This window comes from Oncorhynchus mykiss, chromosome 8 (genome assembly GCF_013265735.2).
Source record: "Oncorhynchus mykiss isolate Arlee chromosome 8, USDA_OmykA_1.1, whole genome shotgun sequence".
NCBI lineage: Eukaryota > Metazoa > Chordata > Actinopteri > Salmoniformes > Salmonidae > Oncorhynchus > Oncorhynchus mykiss.
This window is the reverse complement of record NC_048572.1, coordinates 86,430,915-86,458,534: the sequence shown is the minus strand read 5'-3', so window position 1 is coordinate 86,458,534 and position 27,620 is coordinate 86,430,915. Positions and strand designations below refer to the sequence as shown.

Sequence of the window (27,620 nt, the reverse complement as noted above, 5' to 3'; positions counted from 1 at the left end):
CAGGGTCTCTGGCTGGGAGCATAATAACTAAAGGCTGCCTCTCCATGCCTCTTGGTCCCCCTCAGGGTCTCTGGCTGGGAGCATAATAACTAAAGGCTGTCTCTCCATGCCTCTTGGTCCCCTCAGGGTCTCTGGCTGGGAGCATAATAACTAAAGGCTGCCTCTCCATGCCTCTTGGTCCCCCTCAGGGTCTCTGGCTGGGAGCATAATAACTAAAGGCTGTCTCTCCATGCCTCTTGGTCCCCTCAGGGTCTCTGGCTGGGAGCATAATAACTAAAGGCTGTCTCTCCATGACTCTTGGTCCCCCTCAGGGTCTCTGGCTGGGAGCAGAATAACTAAAGACTGTCTCTCCATGCCTCTTGGTCCCCCTCAGGGTCTCTGGCTGGGAGCATAATAACTAAAGGCTGTCTCTCCATGCCTCTTGGTCCCCCTCAGGGTCTCTGGCTGGGAGCATAATAACTAAAGGCTGTCTCTCCATGCCTCTTGGTCCCCCTCAGGGTCTCTGGCTGGGAGCATAATAACTAAAGGCTGTCTCTCCATGCCTCTTGGTCCCCCTCAGGGTCTCTGGCTGGGAGCATAATAACTAAAGGCTGCCTCTCCATGCCTCTTGGTCCCCCTCAGGGTCTCTGGCTGGGAGCATAATAACTAAAGGCTGTCTCTCCATGCCTCTTGGTCCCACTCAGCATTTCTGGCTGGGAGCATAATAACTAAAGGCTGCCTCTCCATGCCTCTTGGTCCCCCTCAGGGTCTCTGGTAGGGAGCATAATAACTAAAGGCTGCCTCTCCATGACTCTTGGTCCCCCTCAGGGTCTCTGGCTGGGAGCAGAATAACTAAAGACTGCCTCTCCATGCCTCTTGGTCCCCCTCAGGGTCTCTGGCTGGGAGCATAATAACTAAAGGCTGCCTCTCCATGCCTCCTGGTCCCCCTCAGGGTCTCTGGCTGGGAGCATAATAACTAAAGGCTGCCTCTCCATGCCTCCTGGTCCCCCTCAGGGTCTCTGGCTGGGAGCATAATAACTAAAGGCTGCCTCTCCATGCCTCCTGGTCCCCCTCAGGGTCTCTGGCTGGGAGCATAATAACTAAAGGCTGCCTCTCCATGCCTCTTGGTCCCCCTCAGGGTCTCTGGCTGGGAGCAGAATAACTAAAGGCTGCCTCTCCATGCCTCTTGGTCCCCCTCAGGGTCTCTGGCTGGGAGCAGAATAACTAAAGGCTGCCTCTCCATGCCTCTTGGTCCCCCTCAGGGTCTCTGGCTGGGAGCATAATAACTAAAGGCTGTCTCTCCATGCCTCTTGGTCCCCCTCAGGGTCGCTGGCTGGGAGCATAATAACGAAAGGCTGCCTCTCCATGACTCTTGGTCCCCCTCAGGGTCTCTGGCTGGGAGCATAATAACTAAAGGCTGCCTCTCCATGCCTCTTGGTCCCCCTCAGGGTCTCTGGCTGGGAGCATAATAACTAAAGGCTGCCTCTCCATGACTCTTGGTCCCCCTCAGGGTCTCTGGCTGGGAGCATAATAACTAAAGGCTGTCTCTCCATGCCTCTTGGTCCCCCTCAGCATTTCTGGTAGGGAGCATAATAACTAAAGGCTGCCTCTCCATGCCTCTTGGTCCCCCTCAGGGTCTCTGGCTGGGAGCATAATAACTAAAGGCTGTCTCTCCATGCCTCTTGGTCCCCCTCAGGGTCTCTGGCTGGGAGCATAATAACTAAAGGCTGCCTCTCCATGCCTCTTGGTCCCCCTCAGGGTCTCTGGCTGGGAGCATAATAACTAAAGGCTGCCTCTCCATGCCTCTTGGTCCCCCTCAGGGTCTCTGGCTGGGAGCATAATAACTAAAGGCTGCCTCTCCATGCCTCTTGGTCCCCCTCAGGGTCTCTGGCTGGGAGCAGAATAACTAAAGGCTGTCTCTCCATGCCTCTTGGTCCCCCTCAGGGTCTCTGGCTGGGAGCATAATAACTAAAGGCTGGCTCTCCATGCCTCTTGGTCCCCCTCAGGGTCTCTGGCTGGGAGCAGAATAACTAAAGGCTGTCTCTCCATGCCTCTTGGTCCCCCTCAGGGTCTCTGGCTGGGAGCATAATAACTAAAGGCTGCCTCTCCATGCCTCTTGGTCCCCCTCAGGGTCTCTGGTAGGGAGCAGAATAACTAAAGGCTGCCTCTCCATGCCTCTTGGTCCCCCTCAGGGTCTCTGGCTGGGAGCATAATAACTAAAGGCTGCCTCTCCATGCCTCTTGGTCCCCTCAGGGTCTCTGGCTGGGAGCATAATAACTAAAGGCTGCCTCTCCATGCCTCTTGGTCCCCCTCAGGGTCTCTGGCTGGGAGCATAATAACTAAAGGCTGTCTCTCCATGCCTCTTGGTCCCCCTCAGGGTCTCTGGCTGGGAGCATAATAACTAAAGGCTGTCTCTCCATGCCTCTTGGTCCCCCTCAGGGTCTCTGGCTGGGAGCATAATAACTAAAGGCTGCCTCTCCATGACTCTTGGTCCCCCTCAGGGTCTCTGGCTGGGAGCATAATAACTAAAGGCTGTCTCTCCATGCCTCTTGGTCCCCCTCAGCATTTCTGGTAGGGAGCATAATAACTAAAGGCTGCCTCTCCATGCCTCTTGGTCCCCCTCAGGGTCTCTGGCTGGGAGCATAATAACTAAAGGCTGTCTCTCCATGCCTCTTGGTCCCCCTCAGGGTCTCTGGCTGGGAGCATAATAACTAAAGGCTGCCTCTCCATGCCTCTTGGTCCCCCTCAGGGTCTCTGGCTGGGAGCATAATAACTAAAGGCTGCCTCTCCATGCCTCTTGGTCCCCCTCAGGGTCTCTGGCTGGGAGCATAATAACTAAAGGCTGCCTCTCCATGCCTCTTGGTCCCCCTCAGGGTCTCTGGCTGGGAGCAGAATAACTAAAGGCTGTCTCTCCATGCCTCTTGGTCCCCCTCAGGGTCTCTGGCTGGGAGCATAATAACTAAAGGCTGGCTCTCCATGCCTCTTGGTCCCCCTCAGGGTCTCTGGCTGGGAGCAGAATAACTAAAGGCTGTCTCTCCATGCCTCTTGGTCCCCCTCAGGGTCTCTGGCTGGGAGCATAATAACTAAAGGCTGCCTCTCCATGCCTCTTGGTCCCCCTCAGGGTCTCTGGTAGGGAGCAGAATAACTAAAGGCTGCCTCTCCATGCCTCTTGGTCCCCCTCAGGGTCTCTGGCTGGGAGCATAATAACTAAAGGCTGCCTCTCCATGCCTCTTGGTCCCCTCAGGGTCTCTGGCTGGGAGCATAATAACTAAAGGCTGCCTCTCCATGCCTCTTGGTCCCCCTCAGGGTCTCTGGCTGGGAGCATAATAACTAAAGGCTGTCTCTCCATGCCTCTTGGTCCCCCTCAGGGTCTCTGGCTGGGAGCATAATAACTAAAGGCTGTCTCTCCATGCCTCTTGGTCCCCCTCAGGGTCTCTGGCTGGGAGCATAATAACTAAAGGCTGTCTCTCCATGCCTCTTGGTCCCCCTCAGGGTCTCTGGCTGGGAGCATAATAACTAAAGGCTGTCTCTCCATGCCTCTTGGTCCCCCTCAGGGTCTCTGGCTGGGAGCATAATAACTAAAGGCTGCCTCTCCATGCCTCTTGGTCCCCCTCAGGGTCTCTGGCTGGGAGCATAATAACTAAAGGCTGTCTCTCCATGCCTCTTGGTCCCACTCAGCATTTCTGGCTGGGAGCATAATAACTAAAGGCTGCCTCTCCATGCCTCTTGGTCCCCCTCAGGGTCTCTGGTAGGGAGCATAATAACTAAAGGCTGCCTCTCCATGACTCTTGGTCCCCCTCAGGGTCTCTGGCTGGGAGCAGAATAACTAAAGACTGCCTCTCCATGCCTCTTGGTCCCCCTCAGGGTCTCTGGCTGGGAGCATAATAACTAAAGGCTGCCTCTCCATGCCTCCTGGTCCCCCTCAGGGTCTCTGGCTGGGAGCATAATAACTAAAGGCTGCCTCTCCATGCCTCCTGGTCCCCCTCAGGGTCTCTGGCTGGGAGCATAATAACTAAAGGCTGCCTCTCCATGCCTCCTGGTCCCCCTCAGGGTCTCTGGCTGGGAGCATAATAACTAAAGGCTGCCTCTCCATGCCTCTTGGTCCCCCTCAGGGTCTCTGGCTGGGAGCAGAATAACTAAAGGCTGCCTCTCCATGCCTCTTGGTCCCCCTCAGGGTCTCTGGCTGGGAGCAGAATAACTAAAGGCTGCCTCTCCATGCCTCTTGGTCCCCCTCAGGGTCTCTGGCTGGGAGCATAATAACTAAAGGCTGTCTCTCCATGCCTCTTGGTCCCCCTCAGGGTCGCTGGCTGGGAGCATAATAACGAAAGGCTGCCTCTCCATGACTCTTGGTCCCCCTCAGGGTCTCTGGCTGGGAGCATAATAACTAAAGGCTGCCTCTCCATGCCTCTTGGTCCCCCTCAGGGTCTCTGGCTGGGAGCATAATAACTAAAGGCTGCCTCTCCATGACTCTTGGTCCCCCTCAGGGTCTCTGGCTGGGAGCATAATAACTAAAGGCTGTCTCTCCATGCCTCTTGGTCCCCCTCAGCATTTCTGGTAGGGAGCATAATAACTAAAGGCTGCCTCTCCATGCCTCTTGGTCCCCCTCAGGGTCTCTGGCTGGGAGCATAATAACTAAAGGCTGTCTCTCCATGCCTCTTGGTCCCCCTCAGGGTCTCTGGCTGGGAGCATAATAACTAAAGGCTGCCTCTCCATGCCTCTTGGTCCCCCTCAGGGTCTCTGGCTGGGAGCATAATAACTAAAGGCTGCCTCTCCATGCCTCTTGGTCCCCCTCAGGGTCTCTGGCTGGGAGCATAATAACTAAAGGCTGCCTCTCCATGCCTCTTGGTCCCCCTCAGGGTCTCTGGCTGGGAGCAGAATAACTAAAGGCTGTCTCTCCATGCCTCTTGGTCCCCCTCAGGGTCTCTGGCTGGGAGCATAATAACTAAAGGCTGGCTCTCCATGCCTCTTGGTCCCCCTCAGGGTCTCTGGCTGGGAGCAGAATAACTAAAGGCTGTCTCTCCATGCCTCTTGGTCCCCCTCAGGGTCTCTGGCTGGGAGCATAATAACTAAAGGCTGCCTCTCCATGCCTCTTGGTCCCCCTCAGGGTCTCTGGTAGGGAGCAGAATAACTAAAGGCTGCCTCTCCATGCCTCTTGGTCCCCCTCAGGGTCTCTGGCTGGGAGCATAATAACTAAAGGCTGCCTCTCCATGCCTCTTGGTCCCCTCAGGGTCTCTGGCTGGGAGCATAATAACTAAAGGCTGCCTCTCCATGCCTCTTGGTCCCCCTCAGGGTCTCTGGCTGGGAGCATAATAACTAAAGGCTGTCTCTCCATGCCTCTTGGTCCCCCTCAGGGTCTCTGGCTGGGAGCATAATAACTAAAGGCTGTCTCTCCATGCCTCTTGGTCCCCCTCAGGGTCTCTGGCTGGGAGCATAATAACTAAAGGCTGTCTCTCCATGCCTCTTGGTCCCCCTCAGGGTCTCTGGCTGGGAGCATAATAACTAAAGGCTGCCTCTCCATGCCTCTTGGTCCCCCTCAGGGTCTCTGGCTGGGAGCATAATAACTAAAGGCTGTCTCTCCATGCCTCTTGGTCCCCCTCAGGGTCTCTGGCTGGGAGCATAATAACTAAAGGCTGTCTCTCCATGCCTCTTGGTCCCCCTCAGGGTCTCTGGCTGGGAGCAGAATAACTAAAGGCTGCCTCTCCATGCCTCTTGGTCCCCCTCAGCATTTCTGGTAGGGAGCATAATAACTAAAGGCTGTCTCTCCATGCCTCTTGGTCCCCCTCAGGGTCTCTGGCTGGGAGCATAATAACTAAAGGCTGCCTCTCCATGCCTCTTGGTCCCCCTCAGGGTCTCTGGCTGGGAGCATAATAACTAAAGGCTGCCTCTCCATGACTCTTGGTCCCCCTCAGGGTCTCTGGCTGGGAGCATAATAACTAAAGGCTGCCTCTCCATGCCTCTTGGTCCCCTCAGGGTCTCTGGCTGGGAGCATAATAACTAAAGGCTGCCTCTCCATGCCTCTTGGTCCCCCTCAGGGTCTCTGGCTGGGAGCATAATAACTAAAGGCTGTCTCTCCATGCCTCTTGGTCCCCTCAGGGTCTCTGGCTGGGAGCATAATAACTAAAGGACTGTCTCTCCATGCCTCTTGGTCCCCCTCAGGGTCTCTGGCTGGGAGCATAATAACTAAAGGCTGTCTCTCCATGCCTCTTGGTCCCCCTCAGGGTCTCTGGCTGGGAGCATAATAACTAAAGGCTGTCTCTCCATGCCTCTTGGTCCCCCTCAGGGTCTCTGGCTGGGAGCATAATAACTAAAGGCTGTCTCTCCATGCCTCTTGGTCCCCCTCAGGGTCTCTGGCTGGGAGCATAATAACTAAAGGCTGCTCTCCATGCCTCTTGGTCCCCCTCAGGGTCTCTGGCTGGGAGCATAATAACTAAAGGCTGTCTCTCCATGCCTCTTGGTCCCCCTCAGGGTCTCTGGCTGGGAGCATAATAACTAAAGGCTGTCTCTCCATGCCTCTTGGTCCCCCTCAGGGTCTCTGGCTGGGAGCATAATAACTAAAGGCTGTCTCTCCATGCCTCTTGGTCCCCCTCAGGGTCTCAGGCTGGGAGCATAATAACTAAAGGCTGTCTCTCCATGCCTCTTGGTCCCCCTCAGGGTCTCTGGCTGGGAGCATAATAACTAAAGGCTGTCTCTCCATGCCTCTTGGTCTCCTCAGGGTCTCTGGCTGGGAGCATAATAACTAAAGGCTGTCTCTCCATGCCTCTTGGTCCCCCTCAGGGTCTCTGGCTGGGAGCATAATAACTAAAGGCTGTCTCTCCATGCCTCTTGGTCCCCTCAGGGTCTCTGGCTGGGAGCATAATAACTAAAGGCTGTCTCTCCATGCCTCTTGGTCCCCCTCAGGGTCTCTGGCTGGGAGCATAATAACTAAAGGCTGTCTCTCCATGCCTCTTGGTCCCCCTCAGGGTCTCTGGCTGGGAGCATAATAACTAAAGGCTGTCTCTCCATGCCTCTTGGTCCCCCTCAGGGTCTCTGGCTGGGAGCATAATAACTAAAGGCTGTCTCTCCATGCCTCTTGGTCCCCCTCAGGGTCTCTGGCTGGGAGCATAATAACTAAAGGCTGCCTCTCCATGCCTCTTGGTCCCCCTCAGGGTCTCTGGCTGGGAGCAGAATAACTAAAGGCTGTCTCTCCATGCCTCTTGGTCCCCCTCAGGGTCTCTGGCTGGGAGCATAATAACTAAAGGCTGCCTCTCCATGACTCTTGGTCCCCCTCAGGGTCTCTGGCTGGGAGCATAATAACTAAAGGCTGCCTCTCCATGCCTCTTGGTCCCCCTCAGGGTCTCTGGCTGGGAGCAGAATAACTAAAGGCTGCCTCTCCATGACTCTTGGTCCCCCTCAGGGTCTCTGGCTGGGAGCATAATAACTAAAGGCTGCCTCTCCATGACTCTTGATCCCCCTCAGGGTCTCTGGCTGGGAGCATAATAACTAAGGGCTGCCTCTCCATGCCTCTTGGTCCCCCTCAGGGTCTCTGGCTGGGAGCATAATAACTAAAGGCTGCCTCTCCATGCCTCTTGGTCCCCCTCAGGGTCTCTGGCTGGGGACATAGTAATTAAAGGCTGCCTCTCCATGCCTCTTGGTCCCCCTCAGGGTCTCTGGCTGGGAGCATAATAACTAAAGGCTGCCTCTCCATGCCTCTTGGTCCCCCTCAGGGTCTCTGGCTGGGAGCATAATAACTAAAGGCTGTCTCTCCATGGTTCTCTGTTAGGCTATTCCAGAGGCTGGGGGCATGGTAACTAAAGGCTGGGGGCATAGTAACTAAAGTCTGCCTCTCCATGCCTCTTGGTCCCCCTCAGGTTCTCTGGCAAGCTATTCTAGAGGCTGGGGACATAGTAATTAAAGGCTGCCTCTCCATGCCTCTTGGTCCCCCTCAGGGTCTCTGGCTGGGAGCATAATAACTAAAGGCTGCCTCTCCATGCCTCTTGGTCCCCCTCAGGTTCTCTGGCAGGCTATTCTAGAGGCTGGGGACATAGTAACTAAAGGCTGGGGGCATGTTAAGTAAAGGCTGCCTCTCCATGCCTCTTGGTCCCCCTCAGGTTCTCTGGCAGGCTATTCCAGAGTCTGGGGACATAGTAACTAAAGGCTTCCTCTCCATGCCTCTTGGTCCTAGGCTTTGGGATAGTTAAAAGGCCAGTGCCTGATTGAAGAGCAAGGAGCATCAGAATGGCATATCGAGTATGATTGTTTAAGCAGGGAGAGGTGAATGGATGGAGAGAGAATGGCAGCATCAGGATGGTACCTGGAGGTTGTTATAAGAGCGAGGGTAGATGGGATAGAGGGATAGAGGGACAGAGAGAGGAGAGGAAAGAGGTCACTTACTGGCAGCATCAGGATGGTACCTGGAGGACCAGGAACTCCATCCGAACCAGGAATACCAGCCCGTCCTGGAGGACCCTTTGGAATGTAGGAGAACAGGAGAGAGGGGGGGGGGGGGACAGGGGGGGGAGAGAGGGTGGGGAGAGAGGAGAGAGGGGGGAGAGAGAAGTGGGGGGAGAGCGACGGAGAGAGGGAGAGGGGAGAGAGAGAGGGGGGAGGGAGGGAAAGGGGGGAGAGAGAGGGGGGAGAGGGGGGAGAGAGAGAGGGGGGAGAGGGAGAGGGGGGGAGAGAGGGGAGGGGGGGGAGAGAGAGGAGAGAGAGAGAGGGGAGAGAGAGAGAGAGAGCGAGAGAGAGAGAGGAGGGGGAAGGAGAGAGAGAGAGGGTGAGAGAGAGAGGGTAGAGAGAGAGAGAGAGAGAGAGAGAGAGAGAGAGAGAGAGGGTGAGAGAGAGAGGGGGAGAGAGAGAGGGGGGAGAGGAGAGAGAGAGGGGGGGAGAAGGGGGAGAGGGGGGAGAAGGGGGGAGAGAGAGGGGGGGAGGGAGGGAAAGGGGGGAGAGAGAGGGGGGAGAGAGAGAGAGGGGGAGAGGGAGAGGGGGAAGAGATGGGGGGGAGAGAGGGGAGAGAGGGGGGAGAGAGAAGAGAGAGAGGGGGAGGGGGGAAGGAGAGAGAGTGGGGGAGAGAGAGAGGGGAGAGAGAGAGGGTGGGTGAGAGAGAGAGAGAGGGTGGGTGAGAGAGAGAGAGAGGGTGAGAGAGAGGGGGGGGACAGAGAGAGGGGGAGAGGTGAGAGAGGGGGGGTGAGAGAGGGGGAGAGAGCGAGAGAGAGAGAGAGAGGGGGAGAGAGAGAGAGTTGGTTAATCGTATAGAACACTTATAGATAATCTGAGTGCTAAGTCATGGGGATAAAATGTAAACTTCGTAAACATGACCACATAGGAAATGTAAATGATTAGTGAACAAAAGCCCATGATATTTTTTACGTTTTTACCCAGCTTCCAATAGGTGCCCTTCTTTGAGAGACATTGGAAAACCTCCCAGGTTTTTGTGGTTGAATCTGTGTTTGAAATTCACTACTGGACTGAGGGACCTTACAGATAATTGTATGTGTGGGGTACAGAGATGAGGGACCTTACAGACAATTGTATGTGTGGGGTACAGAGATGAGGGACCTTACAGATAATTATATGTGTGGGTACAGAGATGAGGTAGTCATTCAAAAATAATGTTCAACACTATTATTGCACACAGAGTGAGTTCATGCAACTTATTAAGCACATTTTTGTCCTTTGTAAGCTGAGTTGAAGGGTCATTTAAGTCCCCTGTAAACTGAGCTGGAGGGTTGAGGGTCGGTTAGGTCCCTTGTAAACTGAGCTGGAGGGTTGAGGGTCGGTTAGGTCCCTTGTAAACAGAGCTGGAGGGCTGAGGTTCGGTTAGGTCCCTTGTTAATTGAGTTGGAGGGTTGAGGGTTGGTTAGGTCCCTTGTAAGCTGGAGGGTTGAGGGTCGGTTAGGTCCCTTGTAAGCTGGAGGGTTGAGGGTCGGTTAGGTCCCTTGTAAGCTGGAGGTTGAGGGTCGGTTAGGTCCCTTGTAAGCTGGAGGGTTGCGGGTCGGTTAGATCCCTTGTAAGCTGGAGGGTTGAGGGTCGGTTAGATCCCTTGTAAACTGGAGGGTTGAGGGTCGGTTAGGTCCCTTGTAAGCTGGAGGGTTCAGGGTCAATTAGATCCCTTGTGAGCTGGAGGGTTGAGGGTCGGTTAGGTCCCTTGTAAACTGGAGGGTTGAGGGTCGGTTAGGTCCCTTGTAAACTGGAGGGTTGAGGGTCGGTTAGGTCCCTTGTAAGCTGGAGGGTTGAGGGTCGGTTAGATCCCTTGTAAGCTGGAGGGTTGAGGGTCAGTTAGGGCCCCTGTAAACTGGAGGGCTGAGGGTCGATTAGGTCCCTTGTAAACTGAGCTGGAGGGTTGAGGGTCGGTTAGGTCCCTTGTAAACTGAGCTGGAGGGTTGAGGGTCGGTTAGGTCCCTTGTAAACTGAGCTGGAGGGTTGAGGGTCGGTTAGGTCCCTTGTAAACTGAGCTGGAGGGTTGAGGGTCGGTTAGGTCCCTTGTAAACTGAGCTGGAGGGTTGAGGGTCGGTTAGGTCCCTTGTAAACTGAGCTGGAGGGTTGAGGGTCGGTTAGGTCCCTTGTAAACTGAGCTGGAGGGTTGAGGGTCGGTTAGGTCCCTTGTAAACTGAGCTGGAGGGTTGAGGGTCGGTTAGGTCCCTTGTAAACTGAGCTGGAGGGTTGAGGGTCGGTTAGGTCTATGCAGTGAATAGGGCGTCGGCCTTTACAACAATGTGTTGTCGAGGGTAATGAGAGTTTAAGTTTCTGAAAATATCTGCATTCTCTGCCTGCACCTCTGTCTTCCTCTCTTCCCTCCTCATCCTTTTTTCTTTTCTCCCCATGGCATGAGGGTGCGGGGCTCTACTTCAAGCCAACACACTACTTCCTTCACATTCATATCTGCTCCCTTCTTTATTAACCAAGATGGCCGACTGTCAAGATAAATATTTATTATCATTATTATTATTATTAATGTCTTCAATATCATTATACTGTCACAAGTCATCCATAAGTCAGTCTAGTGAGTGGAATGATGATTCATTATTAGTCAGCTACATTCGTCATGGCCCAAGGAGACAGACCAGACAAGAGGACATGCCAGAGGGGTCAAAACCACATTCCCCTACATTTACATTAGTATTTTCTCTGGTATGTATTAAGTAGTTGTTTTTTTAACCGTATTTTCTCTGGTATGTATTAAGTACTATAGTTGTTTTTAACAGTATTTTCTCTGGTATGTATTATATAGTTGTTTTTAACAGTATTTTCTCTGGTATGTATTAAGTACTACAGTTGTTTTTTAACAGCATTTTCTCTGGTATGTATTAAGTACTATAGTTGTTTTTTAACAGTATTATCTGGTATGTATTAAGTACTATAGTTGTTTTTAACAGTATTTTTCTCTGGTATGTATTAAGTACTATAGTTGTTTTTAACAGTATTTTCTCTGGTATGTATTAAGTACTATAGTTGTTTTTAACAGTATTTTCTCTGGTATGTATTATTAAGTACTATAGTTGTTTTTAATAGAATTTATCTGGTATGTATTAAGTACTATAGTTGTTTTTTTAACAGTATTTGCTCTGGTATGTATTAAGTACCATAGTTGTTTTTTTAACAGTATTTTCTCTGGTATGTATTAAGTACTATAGCTGTTTTTTTAACAGTATTTTCTCTGGTATGTATTATTAAGTACTATAGTTGTTTTTACTTGGCAGACAGTTAGATGTAATATAGCGAGTGCCAACAAAACCCAACAAGGGGTTGACCAAGGACCTGGTCATTTTTGTTGTTCAATGCTGAAGTGTGTATAATAATTCCTATAGTTAGAATGATAAAGACAGTGGTGTAGCCATCTATAGGGATTAATGGGGGATGATCAAGGATCCCCCTTGGCCTATTTCCAACAACAGGAAGCACCATGCAGCTCTCACTTACCCTGTCACCATGATCTCCGTGTGGGCCAGGGGAACCCTGTGAGCCTGGGGAGCCGGGGAGGCCCTGTGTACACACACACACACACACACGCGTGCGCACACACGCACACGCACACGCACACACACACACACACACACACACACACACACACACACACACACACACACACACACGTTAACTAAAACATCCTACACCACCACCACAGCAGAGCTAGCTAACCAAACTGCTACCACATTTAATCTATCAACCTCAGAAAGACATAGCTAAACAACACTCTCTCTCTCTCTCTCCATCTATCTCTCTCCTTCTCCATCTATCTCTCTCCTCCATCTATCTCTCTCTCTTTCTCCCCCTCTATCTCTCTCCTTCTCCATCTATCTTTCTCTCTTTCTCCATCTATCTCTCTCTCTTTCTCCATCTATGTCTCTCTCTTTCTCCCTTTTTCTCACTCTAGCTCTCTCTCTCTTTCTCCCCCTCTCTCTCTTTCTCCATCTATCTCTCTCTCTTTCTCCCCCTCTCTCGCTCCCTCTCTCTTTCTCCCCCTCTCTCTCTCACTCCCTCTCTCTCTTTCTCCCCCTCTCTTGCTCCCTCTCTCTCTTTATCTCTCTCTTTCTCCCCCTCTCTCGCTCCCTCTCTCTCTTTATCTCTCTCTTTCTCCCCCTCTCTCGCTCCCTCTCTCTTTCTCCCTCTCTCTCTCTCACTCCCTCTCTCTCTTTCTCCCCCTCTCTTGCTCCCTCTCTCTCTTTATCTCTCTCTTTCTCCCCCTCTCTCTCTTTATCTCTCTCTTTCTCTCCCTCTCTCGCTCCCTCTCTCTTTCTCCCCCTCTCTCTCTCACTCCCTCTCTCTCTTTCTCCCCCTCTCTTGCTCCCTCTCTCTCTTAATCTCTCTCTTTCTCCCCCTCTCTCTTTATCTCTCTCTTTCTCCCCCTCTCTTGCTCCCTCTCTCTCTTTATCTCTCTCTTTCTCCCCCTCTCTCTTTATCTCTCTCTTTCTCCCCCTCTCTCTCTCACTCCCTCTCTCTCTTTCTCCCCCTCTCTTGCTCCCTCTCTCTCTTAATCTCTCTCTTTCTCCCTCTCTCTCTTTATCTCTCTCTTTCTCCCCCTCTCTCGCTCCCTCTCTCGCTCCCTCTCTCTCTTTCTCCCTTTTTCAATTCAATTCAATTGACTTTATTGACATGGCAAGTTCATTATTACTTACATTGTAAAAGTATACATATCGAAAAATAAAAATAAAAATAAATATTTACATATAAAATATATATACAGATATATTTATATTTCTCCCTTTCTCTCCCTTTCTCCCTTTCTCTCTCTCTCTCTCTCTCCCTCCCTCACTCTCTCTCTTTCTCCCTCTCTCTCCACTCTCTCTCCCTCTCTTTCTCTGCTTTCTTTACAGGCTCATTCAGGAGGACTAAAGCACTTTTGATAAATATAGTTTCTTCCCCCTCTTCTCTTCAGTAGTTCTCCATCTGTGGAAAGAGAGAGGGAGAGGGTCGGGGGGGGGGGGGGGGGGGGGGGTAAGAGAGAACGTGATACTCACAGCTTGGCCGGGGGCTCCTTGGGGTCCTTCAATCAGCATCCCCTGGAATAGAGGGAAGAGAGAGGGAACAATTAACACAGTAGCCTTCAGAAACGGCAGTAAATCTACACACTGCAGAGTGGAGACAAATTAGAGGACTGGGGAAACAAGGACTGGGGAGTCCATACAGGAGAAACTCACACAGAAATTGTGTTCTGTAAAAATGTGTTTATGGCTAAGGGAACTAATTTTCAGCTGAAAAATCATTACTACCTAGTTATACAGTAGTGATAATACCTAGTTATACAGTAATACCTAGTTATACAGTAGTGATAATACCTAGTTATAGAGTAATACCTAGTTATACAGTAGTGATAATACCTAGTTATAGAGTAATACCAAGTTATACAGTAATAACTAGTTATACAGTAGTGATAATACCTAGTTATACTGTAATACCTAGTTCTACAGTAGTGATAATACCTAGTTATAGAGTAATACCAAGTTATACAGTAATAACTAGTTATACAGTAGTGATAATACCTAGTTATACAGTAATACCACGTTGTACAGTAATACCTAGTTGTACAGTAGTGATAATACCTAGTTATACAGTAATACCAAGTTGCACAGTAATACCTAGTTGTACAGTAGTGATAATACCTAGTTATACAGTAATACCAAGTTGTACAGTAATACCTAGTTGTACAGTAGTGATAATACCTAGTTATACAGTAATACCTAGTTATACAGTAATACCTAGTTATACAGTAATACCAAGTTATACAGTAGTGATAAAACCTAGTTATGCAGTAGTGATAATACCTAGTTATACAGTAATACCTAGTTGTACAGTAGTGATAATACCTAGTTATACAGTAATACCTAGTTGTACAGTAGTGATAATACCTAGTTATACAGTAATACCAAGTTGTACAGTAATACCTAGTTGTACAGTAGTGATAATACCTAGTTATACAGTAATACCTAGTTATACAGTAATACCTAGTTATACAGTAATACCAAGTTATACAGTAGTGATAAAACCTAGTTATGCAGTAGTGATAATACCTAGTTATACAGTAATACCTAGTTGTACAGTAGTGATAATACCTAGTTATACAGTAATACCTAGTTATACAGTAATACCTAGTTATACAGTAATACCTAGTTATACAGTAGTGATAATACCTAGTTATAGAGTAATACCAAGTTATACAGTAATACCTAGTTATACAGTAGTGATAATACCTAGTTATACAGTAATACCTAGTTATACAGTATTGATAATACCTAGTTATACAGTAATACCTAGTTATACAGTAATACCTAGTTATACAGTAATACCTAGTTATACAGTAATGGATAATACCTACTTATACAGTAAAACCTAGTTATACAGTAATACCTAGTTATACAGTAATACTTAGTTATATAGTAATACCTAGTTATACAGTAATACCAAGTTATACAGTAGTGATAAAACCTAGTTATACAGTAGTGATAATACCTAGTTATACAGTAATACCTAGTTATAAAGTAATACCCAGTTATACAGTAGAGATAATACCTAGGTTACAGTAATACCTAGTTATACAGTGAAACCTAGTTATACAGTAATACCTAGTTATACAGTGTTGATAATACCTAGTTATACAGTAATACCTAGTTATACAGTAATACCTAGTTATACAGTGGTGATAATAAGTAGTTATTCAGTATTGATAATACCTAGTTATACAGTAATACCTAGTTATATAGTATTGATAATACCTAGTTATACAGTAATAGCTAGTTATACAGTATTGATAATACCTAGTTATACAGTAATACCTAGTTATACAGTAGTGATAATGCCTAGCTCTACAGTAATACCTAGTTATATAGTAATACCTAGTTCTACAGTAATACCTAGTTCTACAGTAATACCTAGTTATACAGTAATACCTAATTCTACAGTAATACCTAGTTCTACAGTAATACCTAGTTCTACAGTAATACCTAGTTCTACAATAATACCTAGTTATACAGTAATACCTAGTTATATAGTAATACTTAGTTATATAGTAATACCAAGTTATACAGTAATACCTAATTCTATAGTAGTGATAATACTTAGTTATACATACCTAGTTATACAGTAATACCTAGTTATACAGTAATACCTAGTTATACAGTAATACCTAATTCTACAGTAGTGATAATACCTAGTTATACTATGATAATACCTAATTCTACAATAATACCTAGTTATACTGTAATACCTAGTTCTACAGTAATGCCTAGTTCTACAGTAGTGATAATTTAATTAAATGTTTAATTTGACCTTTATTTAACTAGGCAAGTAAGTTAAGAACAAATTCTTATTTTTAATGACGGCCTAGGAACAGTGGGTTAACTGTTCAGGGGCAGAACGACAGATTTGTACCTTTTCAGCTCGGAGATCTGAACATGCAACCTTCCGGTTACTAGTCCAACGCTCTAAACACTAGGTTACCCTGCCGCCCCAGGGTAATACCTAGTTAAACAGTAATACCTAGTTACACAGTAGTGATATTACCTAGTTCTACACTAATACCTAGTTATACAGTAATACCCCGCTCTACAGTAGTGATAATACCTAGTTCTATAGTAATACCTAGTTCTACAGTAGTGATAATACCTAGTTATACAGTAATACCATTTATACAGTAGTGATAATACCTAGTTATACAGTAATACCCCGCTCTACAGTAGTGATAATACCTAGTTATACTGTAATACCTAGTTCTACAGTAGTGATAATACCTAGTTATACAGTAATACCCCGCTCTACAGTAGTGATAATACCTAGTTATACAGTAATACCTAGTTACACAGTAGTGATAATACCTAGTTATACAGTAATACCTAGTTACACAGTAGTGATAATACCTAATTATACAGTAATACCTAGTTATACTGTAATACCTAGTTCTACAGTAGTGATAATACCTAGTTATACAGTAATACCTAGTTACACAGTAGTGATAATACCTAGTTATACAGTAATACCATTTATACAGTAGTGATAATACCTAGATATACTGTGATAATACCTAGTTCTACAGTAGTGATAATACCTAGTTATACAGTAATACCTAGTTACACAGTAGTGATAATACCTAGTTATACAGTAATACCATTTATACAGTAGTGATAATACCTAGTTATACTGTGATAATACCTAGTTCTACAGTAATACCTAGTTATACTGTAATACCTAGTTCTACAGTAGTGATAATACCTAGTTATTCAGTAATACCATTTATACAGTAGTGATAATACCTAGTTATACTGTGATAATACCTAGTTCTACTGTAATACCTAGTTATACTGTAATACCTAGTTCTACAGTAGTGATAATACCTAGTTATACAGTAATACCTAGTTATACAGTAATACCTAGTTAGACAGTAATACCTAGTTATACAGTAATACCCCGTTCTACATTAATACCTAGTTCTACACTAATACCTAGTTATACAGAAATACCTAGTTATACAGTAATACCTAGTTAGACAGTAATACCTAGTTATACAGTAATACCCCGTTCTACAGTAATACCTAGTTACACAGTAGTGATAATACCTAGTTATACAGTAATACCATTTATACAGTAGTGATAATACCTAGTTATACTGTGATAATACCTAGTTCTACAGTAATACCTAGTTATACTGTAATACCTAGTTCTACAGTAGTGATAATACCTAGTTATTCAGTAATACCATTTATACAGTAGTGATAATACCTAGTTATACTGTGATAATACCTAGTTCTACTGTAATACCTAGTTATACTGTAATACCTAGTTCTACAGTAGTGATAATACCTAGTTATACAGTAATACCTAGTTATACAGTAATACCTAGTTAGACAGTAATACCTAGTTATACAGTAATACCCCGTTCTACATTAATACCTAGTTCTACACTAATACCTAGTTATACAGAAATACCTAGTTATACAGTAATACCTAGTTAGACAGTAATACCTAGTTATACAGTAATACCCCGTTCTACAGTAATACCTAGTTACACAGTAGTGATAATACCTAGTTATACAGTAATACCATTTATACAGTAGTGATAATACCTAGTTATACTGTGATAATACCTAGTTCTACAGTAATACCTAGTTATACTGTAATACCTAGTTCTACAGTAGTGATAATACCTAGTTATACAGAAATACCTAGTTACACAGTAGTGATTTGACCTAGTTATACAGTAATACCCCGTTCTACATTAATACCTAGTTATACAGTAATACCTCGTTATACAGTAATACCTAGTTATACAGTAATACCTAGTTAGACAGTAATACCTAGTTATACAGTAATACCCCGTTCTACATTAATACCTAGTTCTACACTAATACCTCGTTATACAGTAATACCTAGTTACACAGTAGTGATTTGACCTAGTTATACAGTAATACCTAGTTATACAGTAGTGATAATACCTAGTTATACAGTAATACCTAGTTATACAGTAGTGAGAATACCTAGTTATACAGTAATACCTAGTTATACACTAATACCTCGTTCTACAGTAATACCTAGTTATACAGTAATACCCCGTTCTACAGTAATACCTCGTTATACAGTAATACCTAGTTATACACTAATACCTCGTTATACAGTAATACCTAGTTATACAGTAATACCCCGTTCTACAGTAATACCTCGTTATACACTAATACCTCGTTATACAGTAATACCTAGTTATACAGTAATACCCCGTTCTACAGTAATACCTCGTTATACAGTAATACCTAGTTATACACTAATACCTCGTTATACAGTAATACCTCGTTATACAGTAATACCCCGTTCTACAGTAATACCTCGTTATACAGTAATACCTAGTTATACAGTAATACAGGCTTTGACTTACAGGTTCAATGATGGCGGGTTCTCCTTTCTCTCCCTTCTCACCACCATATCCTCCTCCTCCCATCTGAAAACAACAGTGAAAGACATCAGATATTGTTTGATGTTTGACTGAGTTGTCAACTGAACACAGTGTTTCCCATATATTCATTTAGATAGCCGGTGGCCTAATGACTGGAAGTCTATGGGAACAGCTAGCATGTCATTGCGCTAATGCTAGTAAAACTGCTGAAAAGGTAGTAATTGACTTAGCAACTGACCCAGGAACTGACTCAGTAATTAACTTAGTAACTGACCAAGTAACTGACTCAGTAATTAACTTAGTAACTGACCAAGTAACTGACCCAGTAACTGACTTAGCAACTGACTTAGTAACTGACCAAGTAACTGACCAAGTAACTGACCCAGTAACTGACTTAGTAACTGACCCAGTTACTGACTTAATAACTGACTTAGTAAATGACCAAGTAACTGACCCACTTGCTGACTTAGCAACTGTCTTAGTAACTGTCCAAGTAACTGACCAAGTAACTGACCCAGTTACTGACTTAGCAACTGACCCAGTAACTAACCCAGTTACTGACTTAGTAACTGACCCTGTAACTGATTTAGTAACTGACTTAGTAACTGACCCAATCACTGACCCAGTCACTAACGTAGCAACTGACCCAGTAACTGACCCAGACTTAGTAACTGACTTAGTAACTGACCCAGTAACTGACTTAGTAGCTGACTTAGTAACTGACTTAGTAACTGACCCAGTCATTGACTTAGTAACTGACTCATAAACTGACTTAGTAACTGACTTATTATCTGACCCAGTAACTGACCCAGTATCTGACCCAGTAATTTACAGTACTTGTACTAGTCTTTGTGATATGAATGTGTGTACATTCAGGCCACTGTATGAGTATCGAGTATGTCACAGTACTTACACTAGACTCTGTCTCGGTCTCAGCGGGTATGCCGGGCCCAAACTCATCCTCATAGGCCGAGACAGAGGCGGTGGGTTTGGCCTCGCCAGTGTCATAGTCTCCATAATCCCCATACTCGTACGTCTGTTTCATATCGATCTCCTTAGTGTCACCGTATTCCTTCAGATCATACTCCTTAAAATCATACGAGTTCTCGCCGGGGTCGGGACCTTTGGTGTCTGAGCCGGTTTCTGCGGCAACCGTAGGGTCGGCGCCAACCTTCTCCACGCCTGTGATGTAATCATCAACTATTTCCTCGTCATAGTTCTGATTGGTCATTGTGAGGAGGGGAGGGAACATGGAGGGTTGGGGTTAGAGAGAGGACAAAGCATGGGAATAGGTAACTTATTGAATAACTTTCACATTATTTATCTTATTTAGAGTAATATGTGATTGTGAATCGCAGTTAAAAAACATTTGTTTTAGTCTGTTCTCAGATCTGTATGAGTTTAGACGACCACTAGTCTGTTCTCAGATCTGTATGAGTTTAGACTACCACTAGTCTGATCTCAGATCTGTGTGAGTTTAGACGACCACTAGTCTGTTCTCAGATCTGTATGAGTTTAGACTACCACTAGTCTGTTCTCAGATCTGTGTGAGTTTAGACGACCACTAGTCTGTTCTCAGATCTGTATGAGTTTAGACCACCACTAATCTGTTCTCAGATCTGTATGAGTTTAGACTACCACTAGTCTGTTCTCAGATCTGTGTGAGTTTAGACGACCACTAGTCTGTTCTCAGATCTGTATGAGTTTAGACCACAACAAATCTGTTCTCAGATCTGTGTGTTCAGACCACAGCATACTACTCTAGCTATTGTTGTCATATGATTTCATGTCATGTATGGTATGACAAGGATAATCAGGGGCCAGTCTTAGTTTAGACAGAATGCTGACCAAACAAACTTATCATACTTTACATACAGTAAAACAACACATTTCACTCCACCTATCCGCTGTATGTGACAATAAAACATACATCTATTTGAGTTTGAAAATGTCTTCTTAATCACACATTTACACATATAAACATTATCAAGGGTTACATCAGATTAAAACGAAGGGCCCGGATTCCCAGAGATGGATTAAGTGTATTGTTCCATGGAAAAACAAATTTCAACAGAGGATCCTTCGGGCCAACATGCTTTTTAGTTAAAGAGTTAATAATCTTAATATTAATAAATAATAATCTTAATAATAATAAATAATAATCTTAATAATAATAAATAATAATCTTAATAATAATAAATAATAATCTTAATAATAATAAATAATAATCTTAATCTGAGACGCAGAAAAACGGTTCCTTACGTGATTAAAACATAATTCCAGATCAACCAACAGAACTATGAGTTGAGTAAAAAATGATTTATTTATTCATGTTATGAAAATGATTCTGTTATTAAATTAAAACACACACTTTGTTCCATTAGATTAACTGTAACGGTTCAACCAAAAAACATACAATTTGATTTGATTTTCAAAAATACCTTCCTTCACCGCAGACATTGTTTTCGTCTCTCCTCATCTTCAAAACTCTTTTATTTTAATTAATGAATGTCCTGGGTTGTGTAGACTTGTTCACCTGCACCCTCATAACGGTGCCATAATGTGTTGCAGATATATGACATGCATTGGTTGCATTGCATCCATATTGTTTCACTTTACCCCTGAATGTCTCTCATTAAGGGCTACGTTTATGTGATGGTTTAGCTCAAACGAAGACGGGGAAACTACAGGAAACTACCCAGCTGGTCACAACAAACAAGAGGAGATAGGATGAACCCCATTGGTCATAACAAGCAAGAAGAGATAGGATGAACCCCATTGGTCATAACAAGCAAGAAGAGATAGGATGAACCCCATTGGTCACAATAAACAAGAGGAGATAGGATGAACCCCATTGGTCATAACAAGCAAGAAGAGATAGGATGAACCCCATTGGTCATAACAAGCAAGAAGAGATAGGATGAACCCCATTGGTCATAACAAGCAAGAAGAGATAGGATGAACCCCATTGGTCATAACAAGCAAGAAGAGATAGGATGAACCCCATTGGTCATAACAAGCAAGAAGAGATAGGATGAACCCCATTGGTCATAACAAGCAAGAAGAGATAGGATGAACCCCATTGGTCATAACAAACAAGAGGAGATAGGAAGAACCCCATTGGTCATAACAAACAAGAGGAGATAGGATGAACCCCATTGGTCACAACAAGCAAGAAGAGATAGGATGAACCCCATTGGTCATAACAAGCAAGAAGAGATAGGAGGAACCCCATTGGTCACAACAAACAAGAGGAGATAGGATGAACCCCATTGGTCACAACAAAAAAGAGTAGATAGGAAGAACCCCATTGGTCACAACAAAAAAGAGTAGATAGGAAGAACCCCATTGGTCACAATAAACAAGAAGAGATAGGATGAACCCCATTGGTCACAACAAAAAAGAGTAGATAGGAAGAACCCCATTGATCACAATAAACAAGAAGAGATAGGATGAACCCCATTGCTCACAAAAACAAGAGGAGATTGGATGAACCCCATTGGTCACAATAAACAAGAAGAGATAGGATGAACCCCATTGCTCACAAAAACAAGAGGAGATAGGAAGAACCCCATTGGTCATAACAAGCAAGAAGAGATAGGATGAACCCCATTGGTCACAATAAACAAGAAGAGATAGGATGAACCCCATTGGTCACAACAAGCAAGAAGAGATAGGAAGAACCCCATTGGTCACAACAAGCAAGAGGAGATAGGATGAACCCCATTGGTCACAATAAACAAGAAGAGATAGGATGAACCCCATTGCTCACAAAAACAAGAGGAGATAGGATGAACCCCATTGGTCACAATAAACAAGAAGAGATAGGATGAACCCCATTGCTCACAAAAACAAGAGGAGATAGGAAGAACCCCATTGGTCACAATAAACAAGAAGAGATAGGATGAACCCCATTGGTCACAACAAGCAAGAGGAGATAGGATGAACCCCATTGGTCACAATAAGCAAGAGGAGATAGGATGAACCCCATTGGTCACAATAAACAAGAAGAGATAGGATGAACCCCATTGGTCACAATAAACAAGAAGAGATAGGATGAACCCCATTGGTCACAATAAACAAGAGGAGATAGGATGAACCCCATTGGTCACAATAAGCAAGAGGAGATAGGATGAACCCCATTGGTCACAATAAACAAGAAGAGTTGAATGAACCCCGTTTGTCACAATTCATTAGCTGGCAGAGTTTGAATAGTTAATTTTATATCAAGATCAGATTTAAGAGTTGTTTCTGTCGCTTAAGGGGGTGATATTCCCTACATAGTGCACTACTTTAGACCAGAGCCCTATGGGACCCTATTCCTGTCAAGCCCTGGCCTTAGTATTTTGTGTTTTCTTTATTATTTTGGTCAGGCCAGGGTGTGACATGGGTGATTTATGTGTCTTGTCTTGTCTAGGGGTTTATTCGATTTATGGGGTTGTGTTTAGTAGAGTTGTCTAGGAAAGTCTATGGTGGCCTAGAGTGGTTCTCAATCAGAGGCAGGTGTTTATCGTTGTCTCTGATTGGGAACCATATTTAGGCAGCCATATTCTTTGGGTATTTCGTGGGTGATTGTTTCCTGTCTCTGTATTTTGCACCAGTTAGGACTGTTTCCATAACAATTCCCTACAGAGTGCATTACTTTTGACCAGAGACCTATCGGTAATAGGGTCCATGTTGGAAACAGTTTAAAAACGCCACACAAGGGTTTTTTGTGTCTCCAAGGAAAAAGACCATCCATCATTTTAACATCGTTTGTTCTTTGATCTTTGTAATATCTAGTCATTTTATTCGGAGATCGCAAGCTAAGGGCTTTGTCATTTCTAAATTAGATGATGAGTTCAGAAAGGTTCAAAAATAAGTTTCCGCATGAGGACCACCTGTTTGTTTGTTTTTAGCACTGAGCTGCTTTTAAAAGCGTTTTAAGTCTAACTTCTTAAACAATCTCTTTGAGAATACAATACACCATGCCTCAGTATTTACCAGCCGTTTGATCGTATCCAAATTGGCCTCGGAAATAATGGAGACAGGAAAATGTTCTCACCAGTATATAACATCAGGTATTCATATTAAATCATGTGTTACTGGCCTTTCAGATGCCACATGAATCAAACCCCCATATGTAACGTCGATGTTTCTCTGTCTGGCGGCTCAGCTGTTGGAATAATATCACATGCTTTCAAATTGTTCCGCCATTTTGGATCATTATTTTTTACTTTGATGGGACCAGGAAGTCCATCCTCCTCTAGAGAAAGACATGGCCTTTGTCTTATAGGCACCCTGTTCCCTATATAGTGCACTACTGATGATAAGAACCACAGGCTCGGGTCACAAGTAGTACGCTACATACGGAATATAGGATTTGGGACACAGACAACTGAGATAAACTCTGTAGTTTAGTGAATGACCTAACATTTAGTGAGTAACCTAACATTTAGTGAGTAACCTAACATTTAGTGAGTAACCTAACATTTAGTGAATAACCTAACATTTAGTGAATAACCTAACATTTAGTGAGTAACCTAACATTTAGTGAATAACCTAACATTTAGTGAAGTACCTAACATTTAGTGAATAACCTAACATTAGGTGATAAAAGTGTCATTAAACATGAAGAAGTATGTACCAGGATTGGAGAGGTTGAGTCTGTAGGGTTCTCAGCCGGTTGAGCGCTGTCCACCGTGCCATAGTCGTAGGCTGTGTATTCTCCATCCACAGCGGCTGCATCCACAGCAACTGCCTGTACATTCACGATAAAATACAAGAAAGATGAAGAAAAAAAATACTGGGATGATAACGACTCATAAACAATCACTACAGCATCAACATCTCCTGATGTGTCGGGGGGCTAGGGTCAGTTTGTTATATCTGGAGTACTTCTCCTGTCCTATTCGGTGTCCTGTGTGAATTTAAGTGTGCTCTCTCTAATTCTCTCTTTCTTTCTGTCTCTCTCTCGGAGGACCTGAGCCCTAGGACCATGCCTCAGGACTACCTGACATGATGACTCCTTGCTGTCCCCAGTCCACCTGGCCGTGCTGCTGCTCCAGTTTCAACTGTTCTGCCTTATTATTATTTGACCATGCTGGTCATTTATGAACATTTGAACATCTTGGCCATGTTCTGTTATAATCTCCACCCGGCACAGCCAGAAGAGGACTGGCCACCCTACATAGGCTGGTTCCTCTCTAGGTTTCTTCCTAGGTTTTGGCCTTTCTAGGGAGTTTTTCCTAGCCACCGTGCTTCTACATCTGCATTGCTTGCTGTTTGGGGTTTTAGGCTGGGTTTCTGTACAGCACTTTGAGATATCAGCTGATGTACGAAGGGCTATATATATTTTTTTGATTTGATTTGATTTGATTTGATGCGAAATGAAGCCTCTATACTCACCTCAGAGACACATTGATGTGTTCCAACCATTTTGTAATACCGTTAGTTACTTAGTAATTACCCACTATGTAAAGCGAACATATTCAGATATTATGACTATACGTATATATATATATATATATATATATATATATATATATATATATATAACTACGTTAGATATAAGACTAGATATAAATCGCCTCCACGAAGTGGAGATGTCATTGTCCCCTTTTGTTTTTACCTCACGTGCAGGTGCTCCTTCGGTTGGGGCAGTTTCAGTGGCCACTCCTCCTTCACTGTAGTCATAGACCTCACTGTACTCCAGGTCGTATGAATTGTACTGGACGAGAGAGAAGGGACAGGCAACCAGACAGGTAAACCCAGTTAGTACACACATACAAATACGGTATTCCTTTTTTTTCCCCCAATACATAAAAAAAAACAGGATACTATGATATGTCACATTCTTCATATGTACATGGCTTTGACTGAGATGAGTGATGTTTTTCAGACAGTTCCCAAACAACTATGCTCTCTAACTCAAAAAAAAAATAATCTAAGATTGAGTGTAGTTGTAATATCAAATGCCATACTGTAAAATGACTGACGCTGGGGATGGAGAAGCAGGTACGGGGGAGTTGAACATTTAATGAAGAACGGACAGCAAACAGGACAGGAACAGCGTCAGCACACGGGTAAACGAGGACATGTGGCAATTAATGCAGAACAGGGGGAACAGGGCGGGGAACGGGGGGTCGGTGGGGGGGGGGGGGGGGGTTGTAATGAAGATGGCAGGAGTGCGTAATGTCGGGGAACCAGACAGATATAGGGGGAGGTAATGACAGAGGTGATTGAGTCCAGGTGAGTCCAAAAATCGCTGATGCGCGTGACGGGGGGTCGGTGGACAGTGGACGGTGGACGGGGGGGGGGGGGGGGGGGGGGAGGGGGGGTTGTAATGAAGATGGCAGGAGTGCGTAATGTCGTGGAACCTGGCGCCCTCGAGCGCCAATTTGGGGAAGAGCGGGAGCAGGTGTGATACATCCTCTATAGTACTACATCTTCTAAAGTACTATATCCTCTATAGTACTATATCCTCTATAGTACTATACCCTCTATAGTACTATACCCTCTATTGTACTATATCCTCTATAGAACTATATCCTCTATTGTACTATACCCTCTATAGTACTATACCCTCTATTGTACTATATCCTCTATAGAACTATATCCTCTATAGTACTATACCCTCTATAGTACTATACCCTCTATTGTACTGTACTATACCCTCTATAGTACTATATCCTCTATAGAACTATATCCTCTATAGTACTATATCCTCTATAGTACTATATCCTCTATAGTACTATACCCTCTATAGTACTATACCCTCTATAGTACTATACCCTCTATAGTACTATATCCTCTATAGTACTATACCCTCTATAGTACTATATCCTCTATAGAACTATATCCTCTATAGTACTATATCCTCTATAGTACTATACCCTCTATAGTACTATACCCTCTATAGTACTATATCCTCTATAGTACTATACCCTCTATAGTACTATATCCTCTATAGAACTATATCCTCTATAGTACTATATCCTCTATAGTACTATATCCTCTATAGAACTATATCCTCTATAGTACTATACCCTCTATAGTACTATACCCTCTATAGTACTATACCCTCTATAGTACTTTATTAACCTCCTTGCCCCCACCGCATCATGCTGTTGGAAAGTACAGTCATTTAATATTGGGGGGGGGGGGGGGTGATTTTATATATATATATATATATATATGTAGATGATGAGAATGATTTATTTCAGCTTTCATTTATTTCATCACATTCCCAGTGTGTCAGAAGTTTAGATACACTCAATTAGTATTTGGTAGCATTGCCTTAAAATTGTTTAACTTGGATCAATCGTTTCAGGTAGCCTTCCACAACTTTCCCACAATAAATTGGGTGATTTTTGGCCCATTCCTCCTGACAGAGTTGGTGTAACTGAGGCAGGTTTCTAGGCCTCCTTGCTCGCACACGCCTTTTCAGTTCTGCCCCCACATTTTCTATAGGATTGAGGTCAGGGCTTTGTGATGGTCACTCCAATACATTCACTTTGTTGTCCTTAAGCCATCTTGCCATCTTACTTTGGAAGTATGCTTGGGGTCATTGTTCAATTGGAAGACCAATTTGCGTCCAAGCTTTAACTTCCTGACTGATGTCTTGAGATGTTACATCAATATGTCCACATAATTGTCCTACCTCATGATGCCATCTAGTTTGTGAAGTGCACCCATCCCTCCTGCAGCAAAGCACCCCCACAACATGATGCTGCCATCCCTGTGCTTCATGGTTGGGATGGTGTTCTTCGGCTTGCGAGCCTCCCCCTTTTTCCTCCAAACATAACAATGGTCATTATGGCCAAACAATTCCATTTTTGTTTCATCAGACCAGAGGAAATTTCTCCAAAAAGTATAATCTTTGTCCCCATGTGCAGTTGCAAATCGTAGTCTGGCTTTTTTATGGTGGGTTTTGGAGGAGTGGCTTCTTCCTTGCTGAGCGGCCTTTCAGGTTATGTACATATAGGACTCGTTTTACTGTGGATATATACAGTTTTGTACCTGTTTCCTACAGCATCATCACAAGGTCCTTTGCTGTTGTTCTGGGTTTGATTTGCACTTTTCACACCAAAGTACGTTCATCTCTAGGAGACAGAACGCGTCTCCTTCCTATATATATATATAAATAACTTAACCAGCACTTGCACTTGACCCCCCCCCACCCCCTTCTAGCTATGACTCTACTGACCCCCACAGCCCTTAACCAGGACTTGACCCCCCCCCCCCCCCCTCCCACTAGCTCTGACTCTACTAATAGCTACGATATTGAGGTAAAATGTACTTTCTATCCCTGTGA

The 27,620-nt window shown here is 44.8% G+C and overlaps 1 protein-coding gene across 1 annotated transcript in view; it reads right to left on the bottom strand.

Annotated features, from left to right (window-relative positions):
* The window catches only part of LOC110530844 (collagen alpha-1(XI) chain), a 203,533-nt gene that overhangs the window by 97,272 nt on the left and 78,641 nt on the right, over nucleotides 1-27,620 (bottom strand). The window contains exons 6-12 of the mRNA XM_036986621.1: nucleotides 24,936-25,034; nucleotides 23,952-24,065; nucleotides 19,239-19,544; nucleotides 18,308-18,370; nucleotides 13,410-13,451; nucleotides 11,872-11,934; nucleotides 8,350-8,424 (exon numbers count right to left, since the gene is read on the bottom strand). Of these exons, the coding sequence (XP_036842516.1) occupies nucleotides 8,350-8,424; nucleotides 11,872-11,934; nucleotides 13,410-13,451; nucleotides 18,308-18,370; nucleotides 19,239-19,544; nucleotides 23,952-24,065; nucleotides 24,936-25,034 (762 nt within the window). The remainder of the gene's footprint in view (nucleotides 1-8,349; nucleotides 8,425-11,871; nucleotides 11,935-13,409; nucleotides 13,452-18,307; nucleotides 18,371-19,238; nucleotides 19,545-23,951; nucleotides 24,066-24,935; nucleotides 25,035-27,620) is intronic.